Source organism: Euphorbia lathyris, chromosome 9, assembly GCF_963576675.1.
Source record: "Euphorbia lathyris chromosome 9, ddEupLath1.1, whole genome shotgun sequence".
Lineage (NCBI taxonomy): Eukaryota > Viridiplantae > Streptophyta > Magnoliopsida > Malpighiales > Euphorbiaceae > Euphorbia > Euphorbia lathyris.
In genome coordinates this window covers 34,684,624-34,712,471 of record NC_088918.1, presented here as the reverse complement: position 1 = coordinate 34,712,471, position 27,848 = coordinate 34,684,624, and the positions used below count along the sequence as shown (strand labels likewise).

At 36.8% G+C, this 27,848-nt stretch overlaps 1 protein-coding gene across 3 annotated transcripts; it reads left to right on the top strand.

The window, feature by feature from the left end:
- Positions 1-1,573: 1,573 nt before the first annotated feature.
- Positions 1,574-26,171, top strand: LOC136206194 (TATA-binding protein-associated factor BTAF1). 3 transcript variants are annotated; one of them, XM_065997155.1, is made up of 30 exons: positions 1,584-1,693; positions 1,814-1,915; positions 2,003-2,075; positions 2,241-2,335; positions 2,895-3,112; positions 3,298-3,352; positions 4,389-4,470; positions 5,216-5,547; positions 6,380-6,476; positions 7,130-7,736; positions 7,933-8,065; positions 8,183-8,251; positions 9,914-10,125; positions 11,061-11,289; positions 12,015-12,188; positions 13,854-14,279; positions 14,381-14,821; positions 15,069-15,188; positions 15,286-15,753; positions 19,506-20,044; positions 20,774-21,260; positions 21,336-21,404; positions 22,304-22,408; positions 22,542-22,769; positions 22,862-23,125; positions 23,216-23,265; positions 24,473-24,582; positions 24,663-24,745; positions 25,293-25,505; positions 25,660-26,171. In XM_065997155.1, exons 3-30 carry the CDS (start codon positions 2,027-2,029, stop codon positions 25,828-25,830), a joined length of 6,126 nt encoding a protein of 2,041 aa, XP_065853227.1. In that variant the 5' UTR covers positions 1,584-1,693; positions 1,814-1,915; positions 2,003-2,026; the 3' UTR covers positions 25,831-26,171. The 3 variants fall into 3 exon arrangements, with proteins under 3 accessions (XP_065853225.1, XP_065853226.1, XP_065853227.1); XM_065997153.1 differs by lacking the exon at positions 1,814-1,915 and having other exon boundaries at positions 1,574-1,693; positions 1,952-2,075; XM_065997154.1 differs by lacking the exon at positions 1,814-1,915 and having other exon boundaries at positions 1,583-1,693.
- The last annotated feature ends 1,677 nt before the right edge of the window (positions 26,172-27,848 follow it).

Genomic DNA, 27,848 nt, shown 5'->3' with positions numbered 1-27,848 from the left:
ATGAATCGGGGATAAAGAACCAGTTTCAACGATGACATTACCATAATTATTTGACTTGAGCCAGTTAAGAGCTTCATAGAAACTCAAGCCTTCAACGATAAGAGGATCCAAAGAGATGGGCAAAGTAATACCATTACAAGCATCTACGAAACTACTAGTCGAATTTCTAATAATAAAACCGAAGCATGACAAAGGAATGAAAGCAAAAACAGAGGCGTCCATATTACACTTAAGAGAACCGACACTCAGATAGATCCAATGAGAGGGGCCATTACTATTAGGGGGATGCGAGGCATGGAAAAACCTAACTTTTTTTCCAACGAGCAAGAAAGGCAGTGGCATGATTAAATATGACACCAGTTGGAGGAATAGAATGATTCCAAACTAGAGAATTGAGGTTTTGCCAAATCAGCCAACATACAATAACAACAACTTCCACGACAGGTTTACCCTTAGAGCTAATAAAACCCTAAAATCATGAAAATTATCGAACACATGGCTTAGGTCATTAACATCAGAAAAAAGACCAAACTTGTTTAGCAACATTGCAACTGGGCAATGCATGAAAAAATAGATTCTTGATGAGAATTACACATGGGGCACATGTCCGAGACTGGTATGAAACGACTTTGAAGAGCTAACATTGTTGGAAGGCAAGCAGGCAGAGCACGCCAAACCAAGTTTTTTTGACTTGGGAGAAATAGATGGATTCCAAAGCGACTTCCAATTAACATTAGTCACATTACAAGAAGGATGAACTTGATTTAAGAGCATCTATTTATAACCGTTTTTCATTGTGAATTTATTATGATTACGAAGAAACCAATACCATCCACAAATCTTCAGCTTATGGGAATTTGAGCGATTAAGCTCATGTCTGGCTTCAAGAAGTATGAGTTGATAATGGAAATATTCTAGCCAACACCGGAGATATCTTTAAACTCATTAACAAAACCCAATGGGTAATTAGAGGGAACTCGTGAAGAAATACGAGGATTATTTAAGTCAGATAACCAATGATCCATCCAAATATTGATGTTTTTTCATTTTCCAATCAAACATCACACATTTTCTAATCAGATCGTGAGCAGCACAAATGTTTCTCCATAGAAGTTAGGATTATTGTTGAACTAAACATTGAGAAAATTAGAATTAGGGTAATATCTGAACTTGTAAAATACAACCAGTAAATTTGAATAAGGGAGAAAGGACGAGCTTTGTTTGGCTAAGAGGGTCAAATTAAAACAATGAACCGCTATTTTCACTTAATATCTTTACAACTGTCAGAGCTCGAACCCATTCAACCTCTCAAACCCATGCATAATGTAAGTAATTTATTTTCTAATTGAATCGAGCCATAGAATTCAGAGGAGATTTACGATTTAAAAATAATAATAACAAAACATATATCTAAAGAATCATTTTTATTGTAGTCTATCTAAAAACATTTTCTGTTTGCAATGAGATTGTTGAGACTAAACGACGGTTGATTATCACATTCACAAATATATTTAAAAAAGAAATCGCTACACATGCAGGCCGTTAATTTGTTTAGTTTATTTATTATATCAACTGACAAAAAAAATAAAAAAGGAAAGAAGGGTTTTGTTTTTCACATCGAGGCGAAAGGAAGGTATCGTCATCTGCCTCTGTCACAACCGCCACTGACTGCCGTTCTTCTCCACTCTACCTGGTAACCCTAATCCCTTTTCTAACTATGTGTATACACATATCTGTTTGTAATTTCTCCTTTAACCTTTCACTTTGTCGTTCTTCCCTTCCAATTCCTAACCCTAGAATAGAACAACGACAGGTAAACTACGAGCTAATTTACCGTTGGCATTGCTTATCGTTGCAACAATGCTCGTGTTAGCTTTCAAACCACGCAAATGATAGGCATTGCGATTGACTCGTTGTATTAATTGCCTTCGATAAATTTCGTTATTTGCAGTTAACCGAGATCACCGAATTTTGATGATAAACAATGCCATTTTATTCGTAGACTGGAACAGCTTGTATTTTGGCCATGGCGCAACAATCCTCGCGTCTCCATCGGTTGCTTACTCTATTAGACAGTATCCTTATTATCGTTATTATTATTTTTCATTTCTAGATTTTATTCTTTGAGCTACCTTGACATTGTTTGATCTGATTTTAATTTTGGTGTTGCAATATAGTTGCATTTCCTGTGGTTTTACATTAAAAAAAATGTTCTGTTTTTCTGTAACCAATCTGTTTAGCTGGCTCGACCCAAGCTACAAGGTTCACTGCAGCAAGGCAAATTGGTGACATTGCGAAATCACACCCCCAGGATTTAAACTCCCTTCTGAAGAAGGTACTTCTAGTGTTACTACCTATTCTTAATTCTTAATTTTCTATTCACGCGTGTTGGCCTAATTATCATTTTCTTTACTGTTTTATATTTATATTTGGAAGCATTAGCAGTACTGTTTCAGTTAGATGATTAGATTTTACCGATGAGTGATTGTGGAGTGTGTTTGATAGATAAGTGAAGGAAGTGATTCTTGATAAGTTCAGTAGCCTTTAGGTTCTGTTGCGTTGGTGACTCGATCAATAATTGGATTTGATTCATCCTCTAAAGCTGGACAACTGGCATGGCTATTTTATATTCCTTTTTCTGTATGCTTAAAGATTGCTTTGGCAATGTTAAACCTTATATTACCTTGAGTTGACACTTAGTGTTATTGTTTGTATTTACCATGTTATGTTGATGCTTTGCCCTGCATTTGTTATTCATTGCATACGATTTTTGCTCAAATGTTTCTTGGATAAATGTCAATTGTAATACTATGAGCATTTTATATTCCCTCCACTTTTCTGTTGGTAAACCAATCATGATACAGATTTTAAACAACACCCTTTTTTCAAAATAGGTTTCTCAATATCTGCGAAGTAAAAACTGGGATACAAGAGTTGCTGCAGCTCATGCGATTGGAGCTATTGCGCAGAATGTTAAGCACACATCCTTGAATGAATTATTTGCTTGTGTTGAGACAAAGATGTTGGAGGCTGGGATTTCGGGTGTTGCTGAAGATTTGGTTGTGTTGCCTGATCTTCATTCAAAGATCATATCAAGTGGTTCATTTAGAAGGTTGATGAAGGATTTTACATATGCTTTTGTTTATATTTTTTATGACATAGTTCTTTTGGTACATTGAAATAAAAGCATCATGTGTGTTTTCCATTTACATGGCTAATCTCCATTATTCAAAATGCATGTTGAGCTGCATTTTGAATTAGTTATGCTGAATTTTATTATGCTCACCTTTTGAACAGTTTCGATATGAACAAAGTGTTGGAGTTTGGAGCTTTATTGGCCTCTGGGGGGCAGGTAATATTAATCTCTCTATTGAGTCCATTTAATTCCACTTTCCTCATTATTTGTTGGACTTGCTTGCTTCTTTTCTTGTTTGCTCATTTTATTTTTCATAAAAAAGATAAAGAGTAACTGGCAAGCTGGTACGAAGCAAAGAGTGAAATGCCACTTCCTTATTAGAATCAAAGCATCATAATGTAATGCACACTTTATTTATTTTTCCATTCTTCTTTTTCGAATCAACAAGGCCTGAAAGGGCAAAGAGGCAACTACAACATACATTATAAACAATGGTTCCTGATAGAACTGCATGTGCAAAAAAGATGAAACCATAATAAATCATTTGTTTGCTCTTTGGTTGAACTTTCACTCATTCATTCCCATCCTGATCTGAAATTATTAGAATGCTGATAAGGATTTACTATGTTAACATATTTGAGAAATGTCCTAAATATACGTTGGCTCTTGTAGAAGTTACTGGAACTTTCCACTCCTTTGACCTCAGTCTTCGTTCATTACCATCCTGATCTGGGAGCATTAGAATGTCATTAAAGATTTGCTGTGTTAACGTATTTTGAGAAAAATTGAGCTAATCATAAAGCGGTCAAGCTTATCGCTTGTCATATTTATCTTAGTGAATAATGCATGGTTCAGGAGTGGAAGGCCTTCCCAATTGAATTTAGGAGACATTAGGATCATGTAAGGTTGTGCATCTTTAATGCTATGTGAAAATTGAGTAGCCTTACTTTCACATATGTAATGTACTGATGTTTCTTGTGTTGATCTTCTCTGAACGTTCAAAAGATATGGACACATACATTCGAGTGACTGATGCAATTGTTAGGAATTTGGCTTTAATGTCATCTTTGTTAGAAATATTCTCATGCAATCATTATTGCTCCTTCATCAGCAGTTGCTCCCTTTTGTTTTAGATGTTGCTTTATATAGTCTTTTTTTTTATTGATTATTTTAATGTTCAAGCCCAACTTGTGATTTCCTTCTAATTTGTTACTTTTCTCATACGTAAAAATATGTTGATGTGTATGTCCAGGAATATGATATTGCAAATGATAATTCAAAGAACCCAAGAGAGCGGTTAGCTCGCCAGAAGCAGAATTTGCGACGACGATTGGGTTAGTAGCTTACATAAATGCATAGCTCTATATGAACTGAAATATATTTGGATCCATATTGTTGTATTAGAATGATTTTATTTATGGGTATCAGATGACTGAGCTGTGGTTTAGGAGATGGAGGAGGGAATGCAGAGGATAAGGAAGGTTGGGAGACATTGATTTCTTACTAGTCCATAACTGCCACACTGTTTCAAAAATCGAAACACATATGGTCTGAAAGGGATCTGTTTGTGTGGTTATGGAAGTATACAACTTCACCCAAGATGTATATGTCCTTTCACACGATGTTTGAATTTCTTAATCCTTAGATTTTGCATTTTGCTTAGGAATAGGTTGAACAACTTCCCATCATTATCTTCTAATGGTTGTAATTTGGTTGAGGGTGCTGATTAGATATTGGAATACAGCATAAAAATATTTCAGTTTTTATGGAAGGAGCCCTATAGGATATTGGGGGAATTCACAAGGGAGAGGAAAACAACCTGGTTCCTTGATGTATTTCTTAACTTGACAACTATTGTGGCTGGTGCAAAACTAGTATTGTTAAATTGACAACATCTTGGACATTTTTTGCCTGTATACTCTTTGTAGTTGCAAATGCTTTCTTTACAGTTCATTTTTTTTTTTCTTTTTGTCCATCATAAATTCTTAATTTTTTTTTTTTTTGTGTATTGTTTTCCCATCTTTATATTCATTCTATGTATTTCATGTAATCTTCTTACTGATTGAATTTTCTAAGCAGGTTTGGATGTTTGTGAGCAGTTCATGGATGTAAATGATGTAATTAAGGATGAGGACCTTCTGGTCCAAAAATTACACTCCCAAGGAAATGGTTTAGGGCACAGATTTTACATGCCCCCATCTGTGCATAATATACAGCGATTTGTTGCAAGTATGGTTCCCACAGTTGTATCTAGAAGACCAAGTGCAAGGGAACTGAATCTTCTGAAGCGAAAAGCAAAAATAAATTCAAAAGATCAAGCAAAAGGTTGGACTGAGGATGTTGAGATGGAGGTCTCTGCTCAGAGTACAACTCCAAAGGCCCTAAAGCAGAGCCCATTTAACTCTAACAAGGTATTATTTTTTACTTAATAGATAGACTTGTTTCCACCACTTTTTACAGCATATGCCACACTTCTTATAGATGCTTGCATACTAGCATAAATGATGTGCCGGTATTATGGTCTTTCCTTTGTGTATTTTATCCTTCCTTGTTGGCAAATTCAAAAGCTGGATGAATTGCTTAGTTTTTATAATTCAATTTTAAACTGTAATTGGTTTTAAGTTGTTAAGATATGAAGCCAAGATGTATCCATACATCTCAGTAATATGCAGAGTTGTTAAAGGCGCACTAACGCGCTAGGGGGTTCTAGAGCCTAGGCTCAAGGCTAAGGCGCATGCTTGATGAACAGAAGGCGCAAAAAACGAAAAAAAGATAAAAAAACAACTAAAAACACACTTACAACCACACAAACAAGAAAAAACCACATAAAAACATAATATTAAATGCAAAAACACTTAAGTTAAATGTTGACAACAGAGAATAAGATACTAGAACTGCAGCATACCTATACTAGAACTGAAACCTAGTTAAGGCTTATTTGGAAAACATGGAATGTTCCTTTGCCTGCTTAGCTTCTCGTTGTATCCATTCCATTTTGTAAGCCTAGCTTTGCAGTTTCCAAGTTTTAAGGGAGGGGATATCTTCTCACAATACTTTTGTTTTTGAGAATGATCAGTGGCATATATATTGAAAACATTGATTGACCCGGGGAAAATGTCCTAAAATTGAATGCTTGACTTAAATTGGGACTGTTGGAGCGATTGGTTGTTTATTTCCCTAAAACTCTGTTTGTCACAACGGCTGCAGTATTGGGCACCCATTTGATGCTAAATTTTAATGCAGGTAGATGCCGATGAAGACAGCTTCGAACATGATGGAGAAGGAAGATGGCCATTCCGTTGTTTTGTTGACCAACTAATGCTTGACATGTTTGACCCTGGTGAGGTTTTATATATTTTTCTGGGTGATTAATTTATTAGTCCCTATATTTTGACAAAACACACTGTTTAGTCCTTATATTTTTAAAAACACATGATAAAGTCCCTAACCTTTTTCTCGACAAACTGTTTAGTCCCTAACGTTTTTCTCGGTGAACTGTTTAGTCCCTGCCGTTAGACTCTCATGAAGATTTTGTTAGTCAATTTGGATTTGCGTTCTTCTTTTCCTTTATTTTTCTTTCCTTTAAACTCTAATGTATCTGAAATCAACTTTGAGTGTTTTTCTTCTTGATTTTCTTCTTAATCGTTCAAATTCGTAAGCATTGGGTCTGTTCTTTTTCTTGCTCTCCATACAAATAGCTTCTTCTTCTAAATTGGATTTTCTCTTTTAAAGTTTGAAGATAAATAGTAAAGTGTAATTTAGTCATTTCCGAAGTCATAAACGGTAAAAAATCTAACAAACAGACGGAAGGACTAAACAATTCACTGAGAAAAAGGTTAGGGACTTTACCATGTGTTTTTGAAAATATAGGGACTAAACAGTTTGTTTTATCAAAATATAGGGACTAATAAATTAATTACCCTATTTTTCTAGATGTTGGATTTGTTGTGTTTGCGTAGTCAGTTGACAACGTCTCCTTGAATACATTTGCAGTTTGGGAGATTCGCCATGGCAGTGTTATGGCATTGAGAGAGATTTTAACCCATCAGGGAGGTTCTGCTGGGGTGTTCATGCCTGATTTGAGCTTGGATGGAGCTCTAGATGAGTTGAAATATACAGATTATTCAAGCACAATCAAAAGAGAGACTGAAATTGATTTGAATATGCAAGTATCCGTAGATGAGTTGGAGCCAAATTTGAAGCGACCGAAATTAGAAGAAATACCATCTCTGTACACAGATTCGGGACCCTCTCTTGGCTGTGTTGCTAATTTAAATATCAGTGTAAAGGTGGAAGATAGTGGGTTGAGTAGCCCTGGAGGACAGGTTAATGGTCAAGTTGATGTTAGTTCTTTTAAGACGGAGTGTGATAGTTTTCCTGATAGCATGTCTTGTTCTTCTAAAGGAGGCACTGACGTTGTGGAGCCAAAGGGGTACTGTGAGGATAAAGGTTCTTGTATGAAACCGGACATACTGAGAAATCTTCCTGAAAATTGTGAGCTGATGAGCTTAATTAAGCTTGCTAGGCATTCTTGGGTGAAAAATAGTGAATTTCTTCAAGATTGTGCGATTCGGTTTTTGTGCATATTATCATTGGATCGGTAAATCTCAATTTCTGTTCGATTTTACTTACAGATATAAGTTTTTCACTGCTAATATGAAGCAGGGACGATCTTTACTCAATATTGTTTTATTTTTGTTTATCATGAACATTGATGTCTTAGAGAAGCTCTTTCTAGATATGTCTCCAAATTTAACTTTCCCCTATTTTTATTTTTATTTTTGTTTGTACTGCAGTTTTGGAGACTATGTGTCTGACCAGGTTGTTGCTCCAGTAAGGGAAACTTGTGCACAGGCGTTGGGTTCTTCATTTAAGTACATGCGTCACTCTTTAATTTATGAAACATTGAATATCCTGCTTCAAATGCAGGTAGATGTCAGGCAAGAATATGCCTTTGGGATTTGTTTTATTTTGAGATGCTGGTTTGGAATACAATCGCTGCTCTTTTTGGTGATTTTTATTCTTTTGTCATTCTTCTTTGTTCAGCGTAGACCAGAGTGGGAAATTCGTCATGGAAGCCTTTTGGGTATCAAGTATTTGGTTGCTGTTCGTCAGGTAAAACTTTGTTACTCAGATCATTAATGCTGAATTCTACACCTGTCACAGTTTAGGTTTTTGATTCCATTGATTCTTAGAGTCCTCACTGGTGCTTTGAATTTTATTGAATGAAAACTATGTTGAAGAAATCGGGACTGTAGACAGTTTGGGCTGGACGATTCATAAGTTGGGCCAGGTTTAAACCTTCGCTTTGAGGTTGGTTATTCAGGCCTGAAGTTTGGCAGAACTGGAGGACCTATGTTGCACGGAAACGGAAACGGACAACATGAAATGTTATTTGTAAGAAAATTTAGTTAGGAAACGGAAATGGACACGAAATGCGGAAAAGGTAGTGAAGAAGAGTTTCCGTGCAACATAGTTGATTTTGCATTTTCTTTTCAGAACAACAACAACAACAACAACAAAGCCTTAGTCCCGAAATGATTCGGGGTCGGCTAACATGAACCATCATATAAAACCGTGAAAATCAAGTCGTGTCAGCGACACAGATTCGCTCCCTCCACTCCGTCCTATCCACTACCATATTTTCCTCAATTCCCAATAAACTCATATCACTCTCGATCACCCTCCTCCAAGTTTGCTTAGGTCTTCCCCTACCCCTCACCACTACATCCCTTTGCCACTCTTCGGTTCTCCTAACCGGCGCATCAAGCGCTCTACGTCTCACATGGCCAAACCACCTTAGTCGGTTTTCTCTCATTTTATTCTCAATAGATGTGACCCCTACTTTTGTCCTAATTATTTCATTACGCACCCGGTCCTTTCTCGTGTGACCACACATCCATCTCAACATACGCATCTCCGCCACCGACATCTTATGGATGTGGCAATGTTTCACTGCCCAACACTCCGTACCATATAACAATGCTGGTCTAATTGCCGTCCGGTAGAATTTTCCCTTCAATCTATTAGGCATGCCGGGATCACAAAGGAAACCCGTAGCACTCTTCCACTTCGACCAACCAGCTTTAATCCTATGAGCAACATCTCCATCTACTTCTCCATCCGTTTGGATAATAGATCCTAAATACCGGAAGCAATCCGAGGCCTGAACAACTCTCCCATCTAGGGTGATTGTCCCTACCTCCCTACTCCTACGGCCGCTAAACTTACACTCCAAATATTCTGTCTTACTTCGACTCAACTTAAAGCCTCTAGATTCTAGAGTTTGCCTCCATAGGAGTAGGGAGGTAGGGACAATTTTTTTTTTCTTTTCAGAAACGGAAACAATTTTTTTTTTCTTTATATATATATATATATAAAATGTTACAGATGATAAATTCCAATCTGTTTGTCATAGAGCATTGTTTATTGATTATTCATAGCACCAAGACATTAGAATTAGCAAATAGATGCAAACAGGGGTAACATATATGTGGCCTTGAAATCACAGGCCAAATGCATATTTTCTCTTGAGCTACAGTTCCCTTGGAGGAGCCTTTGTCTCCAACTGCAAGGAGGCAAGTACAGTTCTTGGGTTTCTATTATTCCCCACAAAATAGACTCACAAACAAAATGGTTGAACAGTTTTTTAATTGCTTAGGCTTCAATCCATCCAAGTGCATCTTTGTTTAAAGTTACATTGCATCCAGTTTGTAGGTTTATTTCCTTTTAGCTGTTGATATATTTTTTCCTTGTTATCCTGTTTGTTTCTTGCAGGAGATGCTTGCTGATTTGCTTGGCTATGTTTTGCCTGCTTGTAAAGCTGGACTTGAGGATCCTGATGATGATGTCCGTGCAGTTGCTGCAGATGCTTTGATACCTACTGCTACTTCTATTGTTGCTCTAAGGGGTCGGACGTTACATTCCATTATTATGTTACTTTGGGATATACTTCTTGATTTAGATGATTTAAGTCCATCTACTAGCAGGTATTTCTGCAAGCTAGTTTCATTGTCATTTATACTTGATTTATATTGTCCAAGTCCATTCACTGGCAGATATTTCTGCTAGCTAGATTCTTTGGTAAAATTGTTTCTTCATTTAATTTTATTTTTAAGTAATTTAGCCTTTATTTATGTGCTGGAAAAATTAAGAGCATACTTTCACGTCTGTGTTCCAGGACTATGAGAAACTCTAAAGCCTGGGAATAGAGTCGTCTCTGGCTATTCGCAAAAATAAATGCCTTAGTACTTTTATTTTTTATTCTACACTATATCAGATTGTTGTTTAGTGTTAAGGTACTTTGATTTTGTCATCTTATTGATTTTCATTTGTCAAATGGCTTCATATGTACTGTGGCCTGAGGCCTTATATGCTACTTTGTTGTCTTTGCTTGCGAAGAGGATGATTGATCTAATTGATTATAAGATTATTCTTTGCTTTGTAAGTGGAAGGGAATTGAAGTTTTAGTTGATTGGCAAATGAGTATCACTTTTTGTTGGTGTTCATTAGCTGCTTTGAAAAAATTCTGGTTATTAGGATGAATGATAGAAGTTTTCAAGTTCAAGGAGTTAGTAACTGCGAGGATTGTGAGTCTTCTCTTTTTTTGGCTATGCCAATTTCTTTTTACTTGGTTTATTGCCATTCATAACCTATTGAGGGTGGATTTGGCAGATGTTGCGAATGAAATGAATGAATGCCTTAAATGGAAGCTTTATATGCATGTATTGTTCTGCTTTGGATTTCCATTCCTCCTGAATCATAGTTATATCCTTTCTAGTACTTTCATGTAAAAGAGTTCAAAACTATAACATGTTAATTGGTCTTCTTACCCAAATTTTTTGTACCATGCATTATGTGGTAGCTTGAATTAATTGTCAAGAGTATGACAGTAATTATTGTAAACACCATATACTTTTTGCAGCGTGATGAATCTGTTAGCCGAAATTTATTCCCAGGAAGATCTGATTCCTAAGATGATATCAAAAGAGAAACAAGAGTTAGATTTGAATGAAGTAGTTCCGGTTGATGATGCTGGAGAAGGAAGAGATTTGGAGGAGAATCCTTACATGTTATCGACATTGGCGCCCCGATTATGGCCATTCATGAGGCACAGTATCACATCGGTTCGATATTCAGCTATTCGAACTCTGGTATGTCCAATTGTAATGGTTTTTAATGCATTTGTTCACGACATTGTGCTTTATTTTTATTCATTATTATCAGAGATGATCTGTATATAAAAGTACCCGTAATGTTGACAGCCATGAGCAATTTTACCCCTAACGTCTAAAATGGTGCAATTTTACCCCTAACCTTGGCATCCAAGGGCAATTTTACCCCTAACATTGGCAAGTTGCATCAATTTGAGAAATAATTCATCAAATCGTCTTCTCAGTCATGAATCTTGTCATCTACACTTCACTGTGTGCCATTTTATCTCTTATTAGTAACAGATTACAAGCATATGAATAGACGTAAAAAGAAATTTAAAAAAACAATTATACTATATTTTGTACGAGTTGGACAAAAAAAAATTCAAAAATTTCGTCAAATTTTAAAATATCAATCTCCAATAATCACAAAAATTGTGAATTTTTTTTAGAGGCAACTGATAAGCAACTAGTGCATAATAAGAAACAAAATATGTGTTTTATAATAATGTCTGAAATTGACCCAACTTTCTAAGATTAGGGGTATTTTTGAACCTTATCCCTTTTTTACAGTTAAATTATCTGTTCTTTCTGTTTTCTAGTTATTTGTCTTTATATCTCAGCAATTTAATATGTTCTGCCCTTATGCTGCTCTTCAATTTTTTACATAGGATTTGGTAGTATTATCAAATCTCAATACTGAATACCGAAGAATCTCCTTGCAGGAGAGATTACTTGAAGCTGGTTATAAAAGGAATATATCTGAGCCATCCGGGACTTCATTTTGGCCCTCCTTTATATTGGGTGATACCCTTAGGATTGTTTTTCAGAATCTGCTGCTTGAATCAAACGAAGATATTTTGCAATGTTCAGAAAGGGTTTGGAGGCTGCTTGTTCAGGTTTTCTATTTGATTTTTGCATTATGGTTATTTTATATTGAGTACTTTTGTTTTAATTTTTGGTTATTATCTTATTGCTGTCGCTCTATTTTGTACTGTTATACATGCTTTTTTGGTTTTGTATATAATATTTAATGAACGAGAAACCATCTTTTGGTATATTTCAGACCTTAAAATAAAAATTGGATTGGTTAATTTTGGAAGTAAGATCTAGAATTAACTTTTATTTTCTATAAAGTTAACCAGAGGATAAGACACCGTGGGCTTGTTTAGTTATAGAAGATAAAGCCTGTTTTCTAGTCCCCACCCCCACAAAATAGTTAGAAAATGGAACTCATTGTTTAGTAACAATATCAAACAGAAAAATGGAAAATCGTTGTCCATATTACTCCCTCCGTTCCACAATACATGTCTTTCTAGAGAATTTTTTTTTGTTCCACAATACATGACATTTTGCTTCAATCGATGCACATTAATTTACTTTTATCAAATATACCCCTATTTAAGTTGACCTTTTGCTTTGGGAATAGAAAAAGTTACTAGTGCATGCAATTAATACAAGGGTAACAAAGTCTTTTATTTAAAATTAATTGCATTTATTAATTAGTGTGCACTAATCTTAAAAGACATGTATTGTGGAACAGAGGGAGTATCTCTTTTATTCTAATATTTGGAAAACATATATAAGATGCTTTCTAAAGTCTTCCAGAATATGCCTAGTATTGGAAAACACGGGATTCTGAAGTCCTGTGTTTTCCAATACATGCGATGCAATTCATATTGTTGTATTAGGTGCCAACTTTTTTGAGGAAATAGGGTATATATATAAATAATATTTATGATTATTTAAATCATATACATTTATTTGATTTTGATGATTTTTCAATTTTTTTATTATTTTATTGTTTCTCCAAAATATGTATATCATTAGTTTCTTACTTAATCTCTCCTTTATATATACATAAATAAATTGAAGCGATTAAGTATTGTTTCTTAGGAAAGGGCCACAAAACAAAATTGAGAATAATTAAATAAATAAACATGTTCTTAGAACCTTTTTTCTCCATTTGGAAAACAGAAAAGCGGGTAATTGCAAAAAGAAAACGAAAACTTGAAAATGAAGCGGAATTTTTTCTTAAACAAACAAGCCCTGTGGATTTTGGCTCCAGCAGAATGAAAAGCAAAGGAGCTAGACTTTGACTATATATTGTGTGTGCAGCACTGTGAGATTTGGTTGAGGCATCAATTTATTTGATGTACATAGGACGTCGGATGTTCACCTGATGTTATGTAGGAGATAAGTTCAGCAATTTGCTTGATTATGTTAAGTGAATTCATATTTTCATTGTGCAAGACTTGATGGAGTTAATAATTTCAGAGGTCATTTAGAAAGACCAATATTGTATAGTCCAATCCTCTTAGGATCCCAAACTACACAGTTCTACATTAATGCTAAAAAAGGAAGCAATTAGCAAACAGTTTTCTAAGTGAGCAGATGTCTAATGAAATAATATTTTTTCAAGTGGCACTGAGACTTTTGAATATCCCGAGCAAGAAAATTAGAAGAGAGTCTTGAAGTTTTCCTTAACATGTATGGCTTTTAGGCTTCTTGAATAAGTCTTCAAGTTTTGAATGGGACTGATCTTTTTGTTTTTGTCATTTAAGTGCCCTGTGGAGGACTTGGAAGCTGCTGCCAATTCATACATGTCTTCTTGGATTGAACTTGCAACTACTTCATATGGTTCACCACTAGATTCGTCAAAGATGTTTTGGCCTGTGGCTCCACCTCGAAAATCTCATTTCAGAGCTGCTGCTAAGATGAGGGCTGTGAAACTTGAGAATGAGTCTTCTGGAGGCATTGGCTTAGATTCTGGGAAAGAAACTATTCTTCAGGAAAGAAACGGGGATACTTCTGCTAGCACAGTTAAGCTCATTGTTGGCACTGATGTTGAACTGTCAGTAACTAACACTCGAGTAATTACTGCATCAGCACTGGGTATATTTGCTTCAAAATTGCATGGGGGTTCTTTGTTGCATGTAATAGATCCACTGTGGAATGCTCTTACCTCTTTATCTGGGGTCCAGCGGCAGGTAGCTTTTTCTTCTTCTTCGTCTCTCTCTCTCTCTTCCTTTTATTGAAGTAACAATTAGGACTCTTTCTCGCTTGCAAAATAATTATTCTGCTTTATCAGGTTGCTTCTATGGTTCTGATATCATGGTTCAGAGAAGTGAAAAACGATGACCACCCCTCTGAAATCCATGTCGTTTTGCCTACCTTCCCCAATCATGTTGAAAAGTGGTTAATAGATTTATTATCTTGTTCTGACCCTGCATTTCCTACAAAGGATTCGCTGCTTCCATATTCTGAACTCTCAAGAACATATGGGAAGATGCGCAGTGAGGCCAGTCAGTTAGTTCGTGCTATTGAGTCATCTGGTATGTTTGAGAATATATTATCAACTATCAATGTTGATGTAGACAGTTTAAGTGCTGATGGGGCAATCAATTTGGCATCAAAGTTGCCTCTATGTGATAGTGCTGGGAACGACTCTATTGGACGAAACATTGTGGATGATATTGAATCACCGAAACACCGACTCTTAACAACTGCAGGATATCTAAAATGTGTGCAGGTACTACATGTTATGATAATATCTTTGTGATATCAGCTGTGCAACTTTATCTGTTCAGCTTTAAGGATTTTGCACTCTGATCAGAATATGTCCTTGTCAAGCTATTTTGTGCTGTTAATTTCCATGATTTTATGTATTCATTATGCACTTTAGATGTCAAGATCACTCGGTGATATATTTGCTCAATGGAATAGATGTTCTTTGCATTTCTATTTGACACTTGTTTATTTGATGGAACAATCTGCAGAGTAATTTGCATGTTACTGTGTCTGCTTTAGTTGCTGCTGCAGTTGTCTGGATGTCAGAGCTTCCTGCACGTCTTAATCCAATCATTTTACCTCTTATGGCTTCTATCAAAAGAGAGCAGGTTTTTTAAGCTTTTCTTCTCCAATCTGTTTCCCATTTTTTAATTGCAAACCTTATTTATCACCGAATTCAATAATTTCTTGTTTTACTTTTTGAAGGAGGAAATCTTACAATACAAAGCTGCAGAAGCACTTGCTGAGCTAATATATCGCTGTATTGTACGTAAGCCTAGTCCAAATGATAAGTTAGTCAAGAATATTTGTAGTCTGACCTGTTCAGATCCTTGTGAGACTCCACAAGCTGGAGTCATCAGTTCTATGGAGTTGATCGATGATCCAGATTTCCTTTCCTTTGGGAATAACATGGGAAAACAAAAATCAAAGGTTCATACGCTGGGTGGTGGTGAAGACAGGTCAAAAGTTGAGGGCTTTATTAGTAGACGGGGTTCGGAACTTGCATTGAAACATTTGTGCAATAAATTTGGTGCTTCCTTATTTGAAAAGCTTCCAAAACTGTGGGATTGCCTCACTGAAGTTATAGTGCCTGGAAGCTGTGCAGATGAACTACGGATTGCTCAGAGTATTGAGTCTGTTAAGGATCCTCAAGTGCTGATAAACAATATTCAGGTCATTATCCAAACAAGTTTATCATTTCTTATGTACATGTGGAAAGAGGACACTATGATTGGTTCTCTCTTAAGTTGCACAGACTGTTATTTTAGTCATGAACTCCATTATTATCACAGCACAACATTGATATGCACTGTATCCATGGGTGGAAGTATAAATTTTACATGTGCAAGGACAAAAGGACTAAAATATCTGTTCTTTAATGGTCTCCCTTATTCTCTCTGTAAGGCTTATTTACTCATTGACATGAACACATGCACAACAACAACAACAACAACAAAGCCTTAGTCCCGAAATGATTCGGGGTCGGCTAACATGAACCATCATATAAAACCGTGAAATCAAGTCGTGTCAGCAACACAAATTCGCTCCCTCCACTCCGTCCTATCCACTACCATATTTTCCTCAATTCCCAGTAAACTCAATCACCCTCCTCCAAGTTTGCTTAGGTCTTCCCCTACCCCTCACCACTACATCCTTTTGCCACTCTTCGGCGCATCAAGCGCTCTAAGTCTCACATGGCCAAACCACCTTAGTCGGTTTTCTCTCATTTTATTCTCAATAGATGTGACCCCTACTTTTGTCCTAATTATTTCGTTACTCACCCGATCCTTTCTCGTATGACCACACATCCATCTCAACATACGCATCTCCGCCACCGACATCTTATGGATGTGGCAGTGTTTCACTGCCCAACACTCCGTACCCTATAACAATGCTGGTCTAATTACCGTCCGTACCCTATAACAATGCTGGTCTAATTGCCGTCCGGTAGAATTTCCCCTTCAATCTATTAGGCATGCCGGGGTCACAAAGGAAACCCGTAACACTCTTCCACTTCGACCAACCAGCTTTAATCCTATGAGCAACATCTCCATCTACTTCTCCATCCGTTTGGATAATAGATCCTAAATACCGGAACCAATCCGAGGCCTGAACAACTCTCCCATCTAGGGTGATTGTCCCCGCCTCCCTACTCCTATGGCCGCTAAACTTACACTCCAAATATTCTGTCTTACTTCGGCTCAACTTAAAGCCTCTAGATTCTAGAGTTTGTCTTCATATTTCCAACTTCCTCTCCACTCCTTCTTTCGTCTCATCAACCAACACAATATCATCTGCAAACAACATGCACCATGGTATACCATCTTGAAGTGAACTTGTTAGTTCATCCATAACGATGGCAAAAAGAAATGGGCTTAGTGCGGAACCTTGATGCACTCCAATCGTAATAGGAAACTCTTCAGTCTTCCCAACACTAGTACGTACACTCGTGCATGCTCCCTCATATATGTCCTTTATGATGTCAATATATTTCCGCGAAATGCCTTTCCTTATCAAGGCCCACCAAAGTACTTCCCTTGGTACCTTATCATATGCTTTCTTGAAGTCAATGAAAACCATATGCAAATATTTCTTCTTATTTTGATAGTGCTCCATTAATTGTCTCATTAGATGGATGGCTTCCATAGTTGATCTTCCCGGCATAAAGCCAAACTGGTTTTCCGAGATCTTCACCGTCCTCCTTAGCCTTTGTTCGATCACTCGCTCCCAAAGTTTCATAGTGTGACTCATTAATTTGATTCCCCGATAGTTGGCACAATCTTGGACATCACCTTTGTTCTTATACAAAGGGATTAAGATACTTTTCCTCCATTCTGATGGCATCTTATTGTTTCTCCAAATTTTGTTGAAGAACGTCGTCAACCATTCGATTCCTCTTTCTCCAAAACATCTCCAAATCTCAATAGGGATGCCATCAGGTCCTACTGCTTTCTTCAACTTCATCTTACTTAATGCCATTTTGACTTCACCTTTTTGAATTCTCCGCAGGCATTCATGATTTATCATATCGTGATGGATACTTATATCTCCCACATCTTGTCTGCGATCTCCATTAAATAAGTCATCAAAATAGGACCTCCATCGTTCCTTCATATCCTTATCTCCAACTAGGACTTGCTGGTCCACATCCTTCACACATTTAACTTTTCCGAGATCTCGCGTCTTCCTATCTCTCATCCGAGCAATTCTATATATGTCTCTTTCCCCTTCTTTCGTATCCAATCTGGTATACAGATCCCGATTCACCTTTGCTCTAACATCTCGTATGACCTTCTTTACTTCCCTTTTAGCCTCTTTGTATTTTTCGTAGTTCTCGTCACTCCTACATTTCCCCAATATTTTATAGGATTCTCGCTTACTCTTTACTGCTTGTCGTACTTCTTCTGTCCACCAAGATGTGTCCTTACCCGGTGACATGCTACCTTTAGATTCCCCTAGAACTTCCTTCGCTACTTCCCTTATACTATGCTCCATCTTAGTCCATATCGAATCTATATCTAAATCCATATTACAAGTCCAAACATCTTTTTTGGTCATCTCATCCACAAATTTTTGTTGATTCTCTCCTTGCAATTTCCACCACTTAATCTTAGTCTCTACTTGTGGTGTTTGTTTTCTTATACATTTCCTACTTCGAAAATCAAGCACCACTACTCTATGTTGGGTTGTCGTACTCTCACCAGGGATCACCTTACAATCAATATAACTCTTTCTCCAAGCACTCCTTACTAAGAAGAAGTCAATTTGGCTCGCATTACCGCCACTCCGATAAGTCACTAAGTGGGATGTTCTCTTCATAAACCATGTGTTCATGATACTCAAGTTATAGGCTGATGCGAATTCCAAAATATCATTTCCTGCTTCATTCTTATCTCCAAAACCATACCCTCCATGAACACTCTCAAACCCATCTCGCCTAGAACCCACGTGCCCATTGAGATCACCCAGTACCATTTTTTCATCCCTAGGAACCTGTTGCACCACTTCCTCTAAGTCCTCCCAAAAAGCTTGTCTTATAGAGACATCTAACCCTATTTGTGGCGCATATGCACTAATGACATTCACAACCTCATCCCCTATCACTAGCTTGACACTCATAATTCTATCGCTCTTCCTAGACACCGCTACTACATCATCAATATACTCCCTATCAATAAGAATACCTACTCCATTGCTACCCTTATCCTTTCCTGAGTACCAAAGCTTATAACCCCAAGGAGCTATCTCTCTAGCCTTGGCTCCAACCCACTTGGTTTCTTGTAGGCACATTATATTTATTCTCCTCCACTTCATAACATCTACAATTTCAGCTAATCTTCCTGTCAAAGAACCTATGTTCCATGTCCCAAAGCGTAACCTACTACCCTTACCCCTACCCCTACCCCTACCATTACCGTGGACTAGCTTATTTACCCGCAACCCTTGCATATTTGACACCACCCCCGGGTCCTGGGGTGGCGCGCCGCTTCGGGGCGACGACCTAGCAACCCTTGCACATTTATCACTACACCCGGGTCTAGGAAGTGCAGCGCGTCGCTGAGTAGGGAACGCCCCAACGGTATTTATAGTATGGTTCATGTCATAAGATGTGGCTAAGTTTTACGCTGGCCGCCACAAACCTACCGCAACCCTTCTCCTTTGTCCGGGCTTGGGACCGGCTGTAAAGGCCACCAAGTGACCCTCACAGGCGGAGTTACATGAACACATGCACACCCAGAATTATTTGAACCAAGCTAATTTGCAGGATTGTTAACATTGTAGAATAGACTTTCTGTTAAAAAATTCTTTCTTGAGCAAGTATAGCCATTCACATATATTTCTATCAATAAACTATTGGTTTCTAGATTGTGGTACCTTCTACTTAGGCTTATGTTTGCTAACATCCTTTCATTTTTGATTTGCAGGTAGTTCGTTCTGTTGCCCCATTACTGGATGAGACATTGAAAACTAGATTACTCACGCTTCTGCCTTGCATTTTCAAATGTGTTCGGCATTCTCATGTCGCGGTTAGATTGGCTGCTTCGAGATGTGTTACTTCAATGGCCAAGTCCGCTATAAAAGATGTAATGGCTGCTGTAGTTGAGAATGCTATTCCAATGTTGGGTGATACCACTTCTGTCCATGCCAGACAAGGTGCTGGCATGCTTATTAGTTTGCTCGTTCAAGGATTGGGCATGGAGCTGGTTCCCTATGCTCCTCTATTAGTTGTTCCTCTTCTTCGGTGCATGGGTGATATTGATATCTCTGTAAGACAGAGTGTAACACGCAGTTTTGCTGCCTTGGTTCCACTTCTTCCATTAGCACGTGGTCTACCCCCTCCTTGTGGACTGAATGAGGGTCTAACAAGGAATGCAGAAGATGCTAAATTTTTGGAGCAACTGCTTGATAATTCACATATTGATGATTACAATCTTTCCACTGAATTGAAGGTGACTCTGAGGAGGTTTGTATCACCATCCTTAACTTATGTTTTAGAAGTTGCTCATCATATGAATGTTTGAAGTTGCATGTCTTCCTTTTTAATATTTGTTCTTTTTCTCATTTGGGACCCTTCAGAACACACGTTCCAGATATGTAACTGTCAAAAACCCCATAAAAATGCCTGATGTCACCTTGGTGTGCCTTTGGCAACTGCCCTTTGGCGCACAATGGCGCACCAGGCGCGCCCCACACCATGGGGGTTTCACGACGCTAAGGCCTGCGCCTGGTGCGCCATGCGCAAAAGGCGCGCCTTTAATAACTGTGGTTTTATAGAAGCATCATTATCCACCTTCACATTTCCATTCCCACGAGATTCAGGTACATGATGTTTATGAGCAAGTATGGAACTAAAATATATAGGAGTGCCATCATTCTTACAGGAAATATTCATGTGTAGAGTAAAATCGTATTTATAATAAAAACTGTACTGGAAGTTTCAGTGGGATAATGATTCCTCTGTGCCGCTGCGTTAATCTTCCTCGTCAAATGGAAGCTGCTAATAGTTATGGAGCTTGTTTCTGGGAAGAAGTTTTTTGTGATTTACATACTGTCATGACTGACTCGTTTTTTGGTTCCATGAACTCTTTTTGTGTTTCTAATTCTCTCTTTTGATCTGTGTGTGTGTGGATGGGCATGTGCATGTGCATTCATCTCTTGAATCAAACAAGTATAATATGACTTTGGATTTCAGGTATCAACAAGAGGGTATAAATTGGTTGGCTTTCTTAAAACGTTTCAAGCTTCATGGAATCCTCTGTGATGATATGGGACTTGGTAAGACATTACAGGCATCAGCAATTGTAGCTTCTGATATAGCCGAGTGTCGCAACAATGGGGAGAATGCTCAACCATCATTAATTGTTTGTCCATCAACACTTGTTGGACATTGGGCCTTTGAGATAGAGAAGTATATTGATGTTTCTATAATAAGTACCCTACAATATGCTGGTTCTGCTCAAGAACGCACGTCTCTTAGAGAATCTTTCAACAAACATAATGTTATCATCACCTCATACGATGTGGTTCGCAAAGATATTGATTTCCTCGGGCAGTCTTTGTGGAATTATTGTATTTTGGACGAAGGGCACATAATAAAGAATGCGAAATCTAAAATTACAGGTGCAGTGAAGCAGTTGAGAGCCCAGCATCGCTTGATACTCAGCGGAACACCAATTCAGGTAAGACATGTTCCCAAAAAATTGACTGAACATTGCAATACTATTTTGCCTGACAGTTAATTACTTCTATTGCAGAACAATGTCATGGATTTATGGTCTCTATTTGACTTTTTAATGCCAGGGTTTCTTGGTACTGAAAGACAAGTAAGTATTCACTGTTTTTATTTGTCGCTTCCATCATTTACCACCTATTTACAGGCTGTTGTATATATTGTGCTTTACGTTGTGCTTCTCTTATATGGGCTCTCTGGATAGGGACCAATTGAGGAAAATAGAACCTGGAATTATTTGCTTGAATGGTCTTTACTTCAATATTTGTAAAATCCGGACATCTTTAACCTTGATATTACTTGTGCCTCTACTTTCAGATTCTGTCACCTATGTTTATGCAGTTCTGTACCTACTATGTGTATTCTACTTTTCCTTGTAAGATGTGTGGATTGTTCACGTTGTCTTTAAATTGTGAAACTACTTGTCTTCTTGATGGTCTTTAGTTTCATAATAATAAATTCAAGACATCTGTAACTCCCATGATGATAACGGCTTTAATTTTGCCTGGATTTTTAATTTTCTGCCATGAGTGGTTTGTTGCCTTCCTTTTCTCAATGGAACTTCTGAACTATACATATGGAACAATTACTGTTTGTTTGAGGCTCTTGCAGAAGATTCTGTAATCTACTAAAAAATTTATATTTATCACTGTTTTTTTTCCCTTCTAATTTTTCATATTGGCTTTACATTATGAAATTACTTGCTGGAAAATATAATCTGTTCTGAGTTCATGAAAGAAATAATCAATTATTGCGAGAATTGAAGAGTTTTGCCTGATTTCTATAAATGAAGAGTAAGAATAATTGCTATTGTGATGGTTGGGTTGTTTCTTACTGGAATTGCTTTTGTACCTATAACAAAACTCATGCTGCAGATTCGATTGTGATTCTTGGTTATAAGAAATTGCTCACACCTAGTGCTTGATAACTCTATCTACATTTCTGAATTCTTCACATCCTTATTCAACTGTTGTTTCAATGTTGTTTTCGCAGTTCCAAGCCACGTATGGAAAGCCTTTAGTTGCTGCTAGAGATGCTAAGTGTTCTGCTAAGGATGCAGAAGCTGGGGTACTTGCGATGGAGGCATTGCACAAGCAGGTGATTTCCTCTTTCTTTTGCTTTTGTGCTGTTGTTCCCTTTGGCGGCTTGCGGCTTTCTCTTTCTTCTGTTCCTATATTATTAAAAAATTGTTAAAGTTCCACTTATTGCTATATGCTGTTTTATGTGACAGGTCATGCCTTTTCTCCTTCGGCGGACAAAAGATGAAGTCTTGTCAGACTTGCCAGAGAAAATTATTCAAGACAGATATTGTGACCTTAGCCCTGTCCAATTAAAACTCTATGAACAGTTTTCGGGATCAAATGTTAGACAGGAGATTTCAACTATCGTAAAATCAGATGAGTCTGGACATTCTGAAGCGAATGTTGCTTCACCAAAGGCATCTTCACATGTTTTCCAGGTAATATGTAATGTCATGCTTTCTACTCCCCACAAATATTTTGGCATTGATATCAGATTTTGAGAAGTTAACCTGTGCCCTATATGTTCCAGGCACTTCAATACTTGCTAAAACTTTGCAGTCATCCATTGCTTGTTGTTAGTGAAAAGATGTCTGAGTCACTAGCGTCCCAATTGTCTGAGTTCTTGCCTGCAAGCTCTGATGTGATCTCAGAATTACATAAGCTTCATCATTCTCCAAAATTAGTCGCTCTTCAAGAAATTCTAGAAGAGTGTGGTATAGGTGTAGATACATCAACTTCTGATACTGCTATAAATGTTGGTCAGCACAGAGTTTTGATATTCGCTCAGCACAAGGTAAGGGATGATCGATGGTCAGTGTTTTTCATAATGTTAGTTCAAGTGCTCTTTTATGTTTTCTTTTTTTAACAATGCCATCTCATGCAGGCGCTTCTTGACATTATTGAAAGAGATTTGTTTCATTCCCATATGAAGAGGTAAGTGCTCTTTCATTTTATGAAGTTCTACTGTGTATACTATGAGCATATTTTATTGCTGTACTTATCACTAGACCACCACTGTGGAAAGCTCTAGACAGGGTTATCTTGCATTCTTCTTGTTATTCATCTTCTAAATTTGTGTTCCTAAAATTTTGACGTGAGTTTCATATTTTTTCATTGGTAGATGCTGTCTTGAATTTTGCATGATTGCATTTTACTATTTTTTGGAAGTAATAAGGTGTCATTAACCTTGAGAGAAAATCTTCATTTTAGTGTGACATTAGAAAATTATCCTTGAGAATTGAGCTGAAGAACTGAATCATTTATGGACCCTGAGAGAGACTATGCTAATGGAAATAGAACATAATTTGGGAACCAAGGGACACGTGATCTAGGGCCTAGTGAGAGTTAGTCATAGGAGGGAGAGGGCTTTAGTTAGTATATATAAGTAGGGTCAGACGGAAGAGAGAGGAGAAATTATGTTTGGCTCTTTTGGGAGTTAGGCTCTGCTGTCTGAGTACAGAAGGAATTCCAAATATCATCAGAAGAGAGTTTTCTTAATCAAATAGTCTATTTCTCTGTATTTGTTTTCTTGTTTCTATCACCCCCCTTTTGTAAAAATTGATTCACCAACAGGATCTGTTTAAATTAATGATGGTAAAATAACTGAATTTTGTCTATGTTTTCTGCATTCACATTCTTATCTAATCAAGATGTGCATGTGGAATTGAATGGTTTTGAGAGAAGTATAAAGAATATGGAATTAGATGGAATTGAATTCTGTTTGAAGTCGATTGTTGGTTAAATTTTCATACCACTCCGGGATATGTGTGTTTATGCATTTGTCTTAGATGTACAAGTGTCTACCATTCCTGTAATTCACTCTTGATTTTCTCATTATTTTCCTCTTCCTTGTCCCTCTTACGTACTTGCTTTCTTTCTTTGTTTTTCGCAATTTCTTTACCTGGTATATCTTGATATTTGCTTTATTTAATTTTAATGATTGTGTCTAATTCAGTTAACTGTGGAAAGAAGATAAATGAACATTTATTAGAGAACTCAGCAGAAAAAAATGATCATTTTCTTATGAACCTTATGTTTATTTTAATTTTTGAAGTTTGTATTATGGAAACATGGGGATTTACCTGTTATGCATCAAAAGATTCTCATGATTCTTATAAATTCACCTGTGGATTTGAAGCAGTGTTACATACTTGCGGCTGGATGGATCTGTTGAACCAGAAAAGCGTTTTGATATAGTTAAAGCTTTTAATTCAGACCCTACTATAGATGCTTTGTTACTTACAACACATGGTAAGATTTGTTCTTTCTACATGGTTGTTTGGTATATATAATGTTGGTTTAATCTATTCCTCTCTTTACTCTCTATGCAGTTGGTGGCCTTGGCTTGAATCTGACATCAGCTGACACCCTTGTTTTCATGGAGCATGACTGGAATCCAATGCGTGATCATCAGGTAAAAAATCACACTGTCTGTAGACTGTATGTTTCCCCTTCTCCACTGGTCTAGAAATAGACAGTTCCGTTCAAAAATGTTTTTTAAAATATCATTATACTTTGACAAAACAATCCCCAAACAGATTCTTCTACTTAATGCAAGCTACGCAAGTTTTCGGCAACTGAAAGTTAAATGGCCTACTTCCAATTTGCATGGCATCTTTATTATGCAACTCCAACATTAGAAATGGGCTATTGATCGAGCAAAATAATTTTTATGGAAGTTAAAATCTATTATGGTGCCTGGGAGAGTGCATTTGATGACCTTCGCGATAAACATGATTGTATCGAACTGGATCTCTTTCTCTGACTGCATCAGTTTGTGCACTCTCATGTTTGTATTGCCCGTGTAGTAAGAGTAATTTGTGCTTGTTAGATGCATGCATGCGTTTTCTTTTTACTGTTTACATCTGTACCATCTTACTTTTGAGGATGGCAGAGATTGTGGTTTTTTAGTACCAAGATTTATATCAATGCTTATGGTGTAATTTCAATATTACTGTCAGGCCATGGACAGAGCACACAGGTTAGGTCAAAAGAAAGTTGTGAATGTCCACCGTCTTATCATGCGCGGCACACTTGAAGAGAAAGTTATGAGCCTGCAAAAGTTCAAAGTATCTGTTGCCAATGCTGTAATTAATGCAGATAATGCCAGTCTGAAAACAATGAATACAGACCAATTACTTGATTTATTTGCATCAGCCGATAATAAGACAAAGGTAATTATAAATAAGTCTAGTGTTGGTTTGTGGGAAATCACATTTAAGTTTGAGGAAAAAGCTTCTCCCTTGTTTTGAGAATATTTATGATGTTTTTGGACATGTCAATTTAAATTTGGACCGTTTCCTCAATTTTCTTTATGGTTTTCCACAGGGAACAATGACCTCAAAACGATCGGAGAGCAACGTAGATGGAGATCCGAAATTAATGGGCACTGGAAAGGGTTTAAAAGCCATCCTTGGGGGACTGGAGGATCTTTGGGATCAATCACAGTACACTGAAGAATACAATCTGTCGCAGTTCTTAGCCAAGCTTAATGGGTGAACGGAGCTCCTATTTGTGTACAAATTGTATATTTCTTGTTGAGCTAGGAAACAAAATTTTGACGCTAATAATATTAGGTTTCTTTTTCTCAATTTTTGCCATTTTTCTTTCCCCAAATCTTATTTTTTATGTTATCCAAAAAATCTCCTATATGCATGATTGATGCTGGAAGCTGGGGGGAAAAAGATGGTTTTAGTGGTTGGTTTGAATTCCCTAGGCGAGGGATGTCGAAAATGTCAACCCAAAATGCATCAGATGGGAAAGAGAAATTGTAAAGTTGGATTATTGTATATACTATCAGCTTCTTTTTTATTTTAATACGAAAGTTTTATTTTCTTTTATTTCCTTTGCATAACATTTTGGAGGTATAAACCGTTAAATTGTGTAATAGATGAGCTGAAGTGTATGCATATGCTGATTAATATTCCTTTCTTGCTTCATAGGTAGACATGTTGTGATAACATGTGCAACCGAGAATAATATGACAGATTGTGTAGGGAGAGGGAATCGAGAAAAGCAAAGGAACAACTCAGGTTGATTTTCTTATTAAGGTTATAACTCACTAGTCAAATGTTGTCCAAGTCGTTGGTCGTTATCATTATTTATTCTTTATATTCTCTTTTGGTTGCTTACTCTTTAGATGCTCTGAATGGATATCATTGTTTAAGGATATTCAGATCTCAAGTATTTTTCTTTAATATTAATAGCTTTAAACTTTACAGGTCAAAAGTAATAGCAGTGATCAACTTCTATTATTTAAAACCCTAATTTTTTTTATGGCAGAATCATATGTCACAGAATTTGTAAGTTTCTGACTGGATGTGGATCTGTCGAATCATATTTGCAATAAAGAGAGTTTTTTACTCGATAGTGGTTGCGGTGACTCTAATCTTAAATCATTTCTCGTTCTAGTAAAGAGCGAAGAACTCTGAAAATGAGTTTATAAGAGCATCTCTAGTGGTTATTGGAAGGGACCAATCTGCAATTTTTGAAAATTGTAAGAGACCTGCTAACCACTAGAGGATATACATTTGAAGTCTCCAAACTCTAGCGACTCGCCAATTCTGGCGACTTGCTTGGCTTCAATTTGGTTTTGGTGGAAGACACTCCATTGGGAGTGTGTGATTCACTTTTGGGAAGAAAGACGTTAATAAACGGTTGCGTGAGTGGAGAAGCCATTTAAGGCGGGTCTAAATTCCATTATATGAAGATTTGTTGAGTTCTTAAATGGGACCACACCTCAATTGCCTTTTGAACTACAATTTTCTTTTCTTTTTTCCATACCTCAATTAATCACAAATAAATATATAAACAGACAAAATAATAAACTTTGATGTAAAAATGTAAATAATTTACTATTTTATATATTATATCTCAATTTTTTTTTATGATAACTCAGTTGGTTTTTAGATTGCAATTTTTTTAATACCTGGATTGAAGTATCGTTAATATTTATTTATTTTTTTTGTAGGCAAAGGAAAGAAAAAACAAACAAAACACCCAAAAAACTAACCCGGGATTAGCCTGGGAAAGCTAACCCCAACTCGATCATCAGAAAGCATAGAAAAAAGGAAGTCCGGAGGTGACGAGAATGTAGAGACTCCTATTTATTTAATTAATAATAAACTAATAATCAATATTTTTTTATTTAATTAGTATTTATTTTTTAATCAATTATTTTCTAAATACAAAAAATATTAACCGAATAAAAATAAAGGAAATAAAAAATTATAACGTGTGGGCTCATTAAATAGTGGTGATAATGACTAACAATTAGAGATGATTTTTGATAGAGTTGTTTTGTAGAGAGAGTTATTAGAAATGAGTGAGGTGGAATGGTTGGAGGGTGTGTAACCCTCCAACCAGTGGCGGAGCCAGAGCTCAAAGTTCGGAGGGGCTTCATTGCATGAAAATTTCTTTCTTCTTAATAACGACTTAAGGCTTTGATTCATAGTAGTCAAATCAAAATTTTCAAAATATAAGGATAAATTTGATCATAATTGGAAACATTAAGGTAC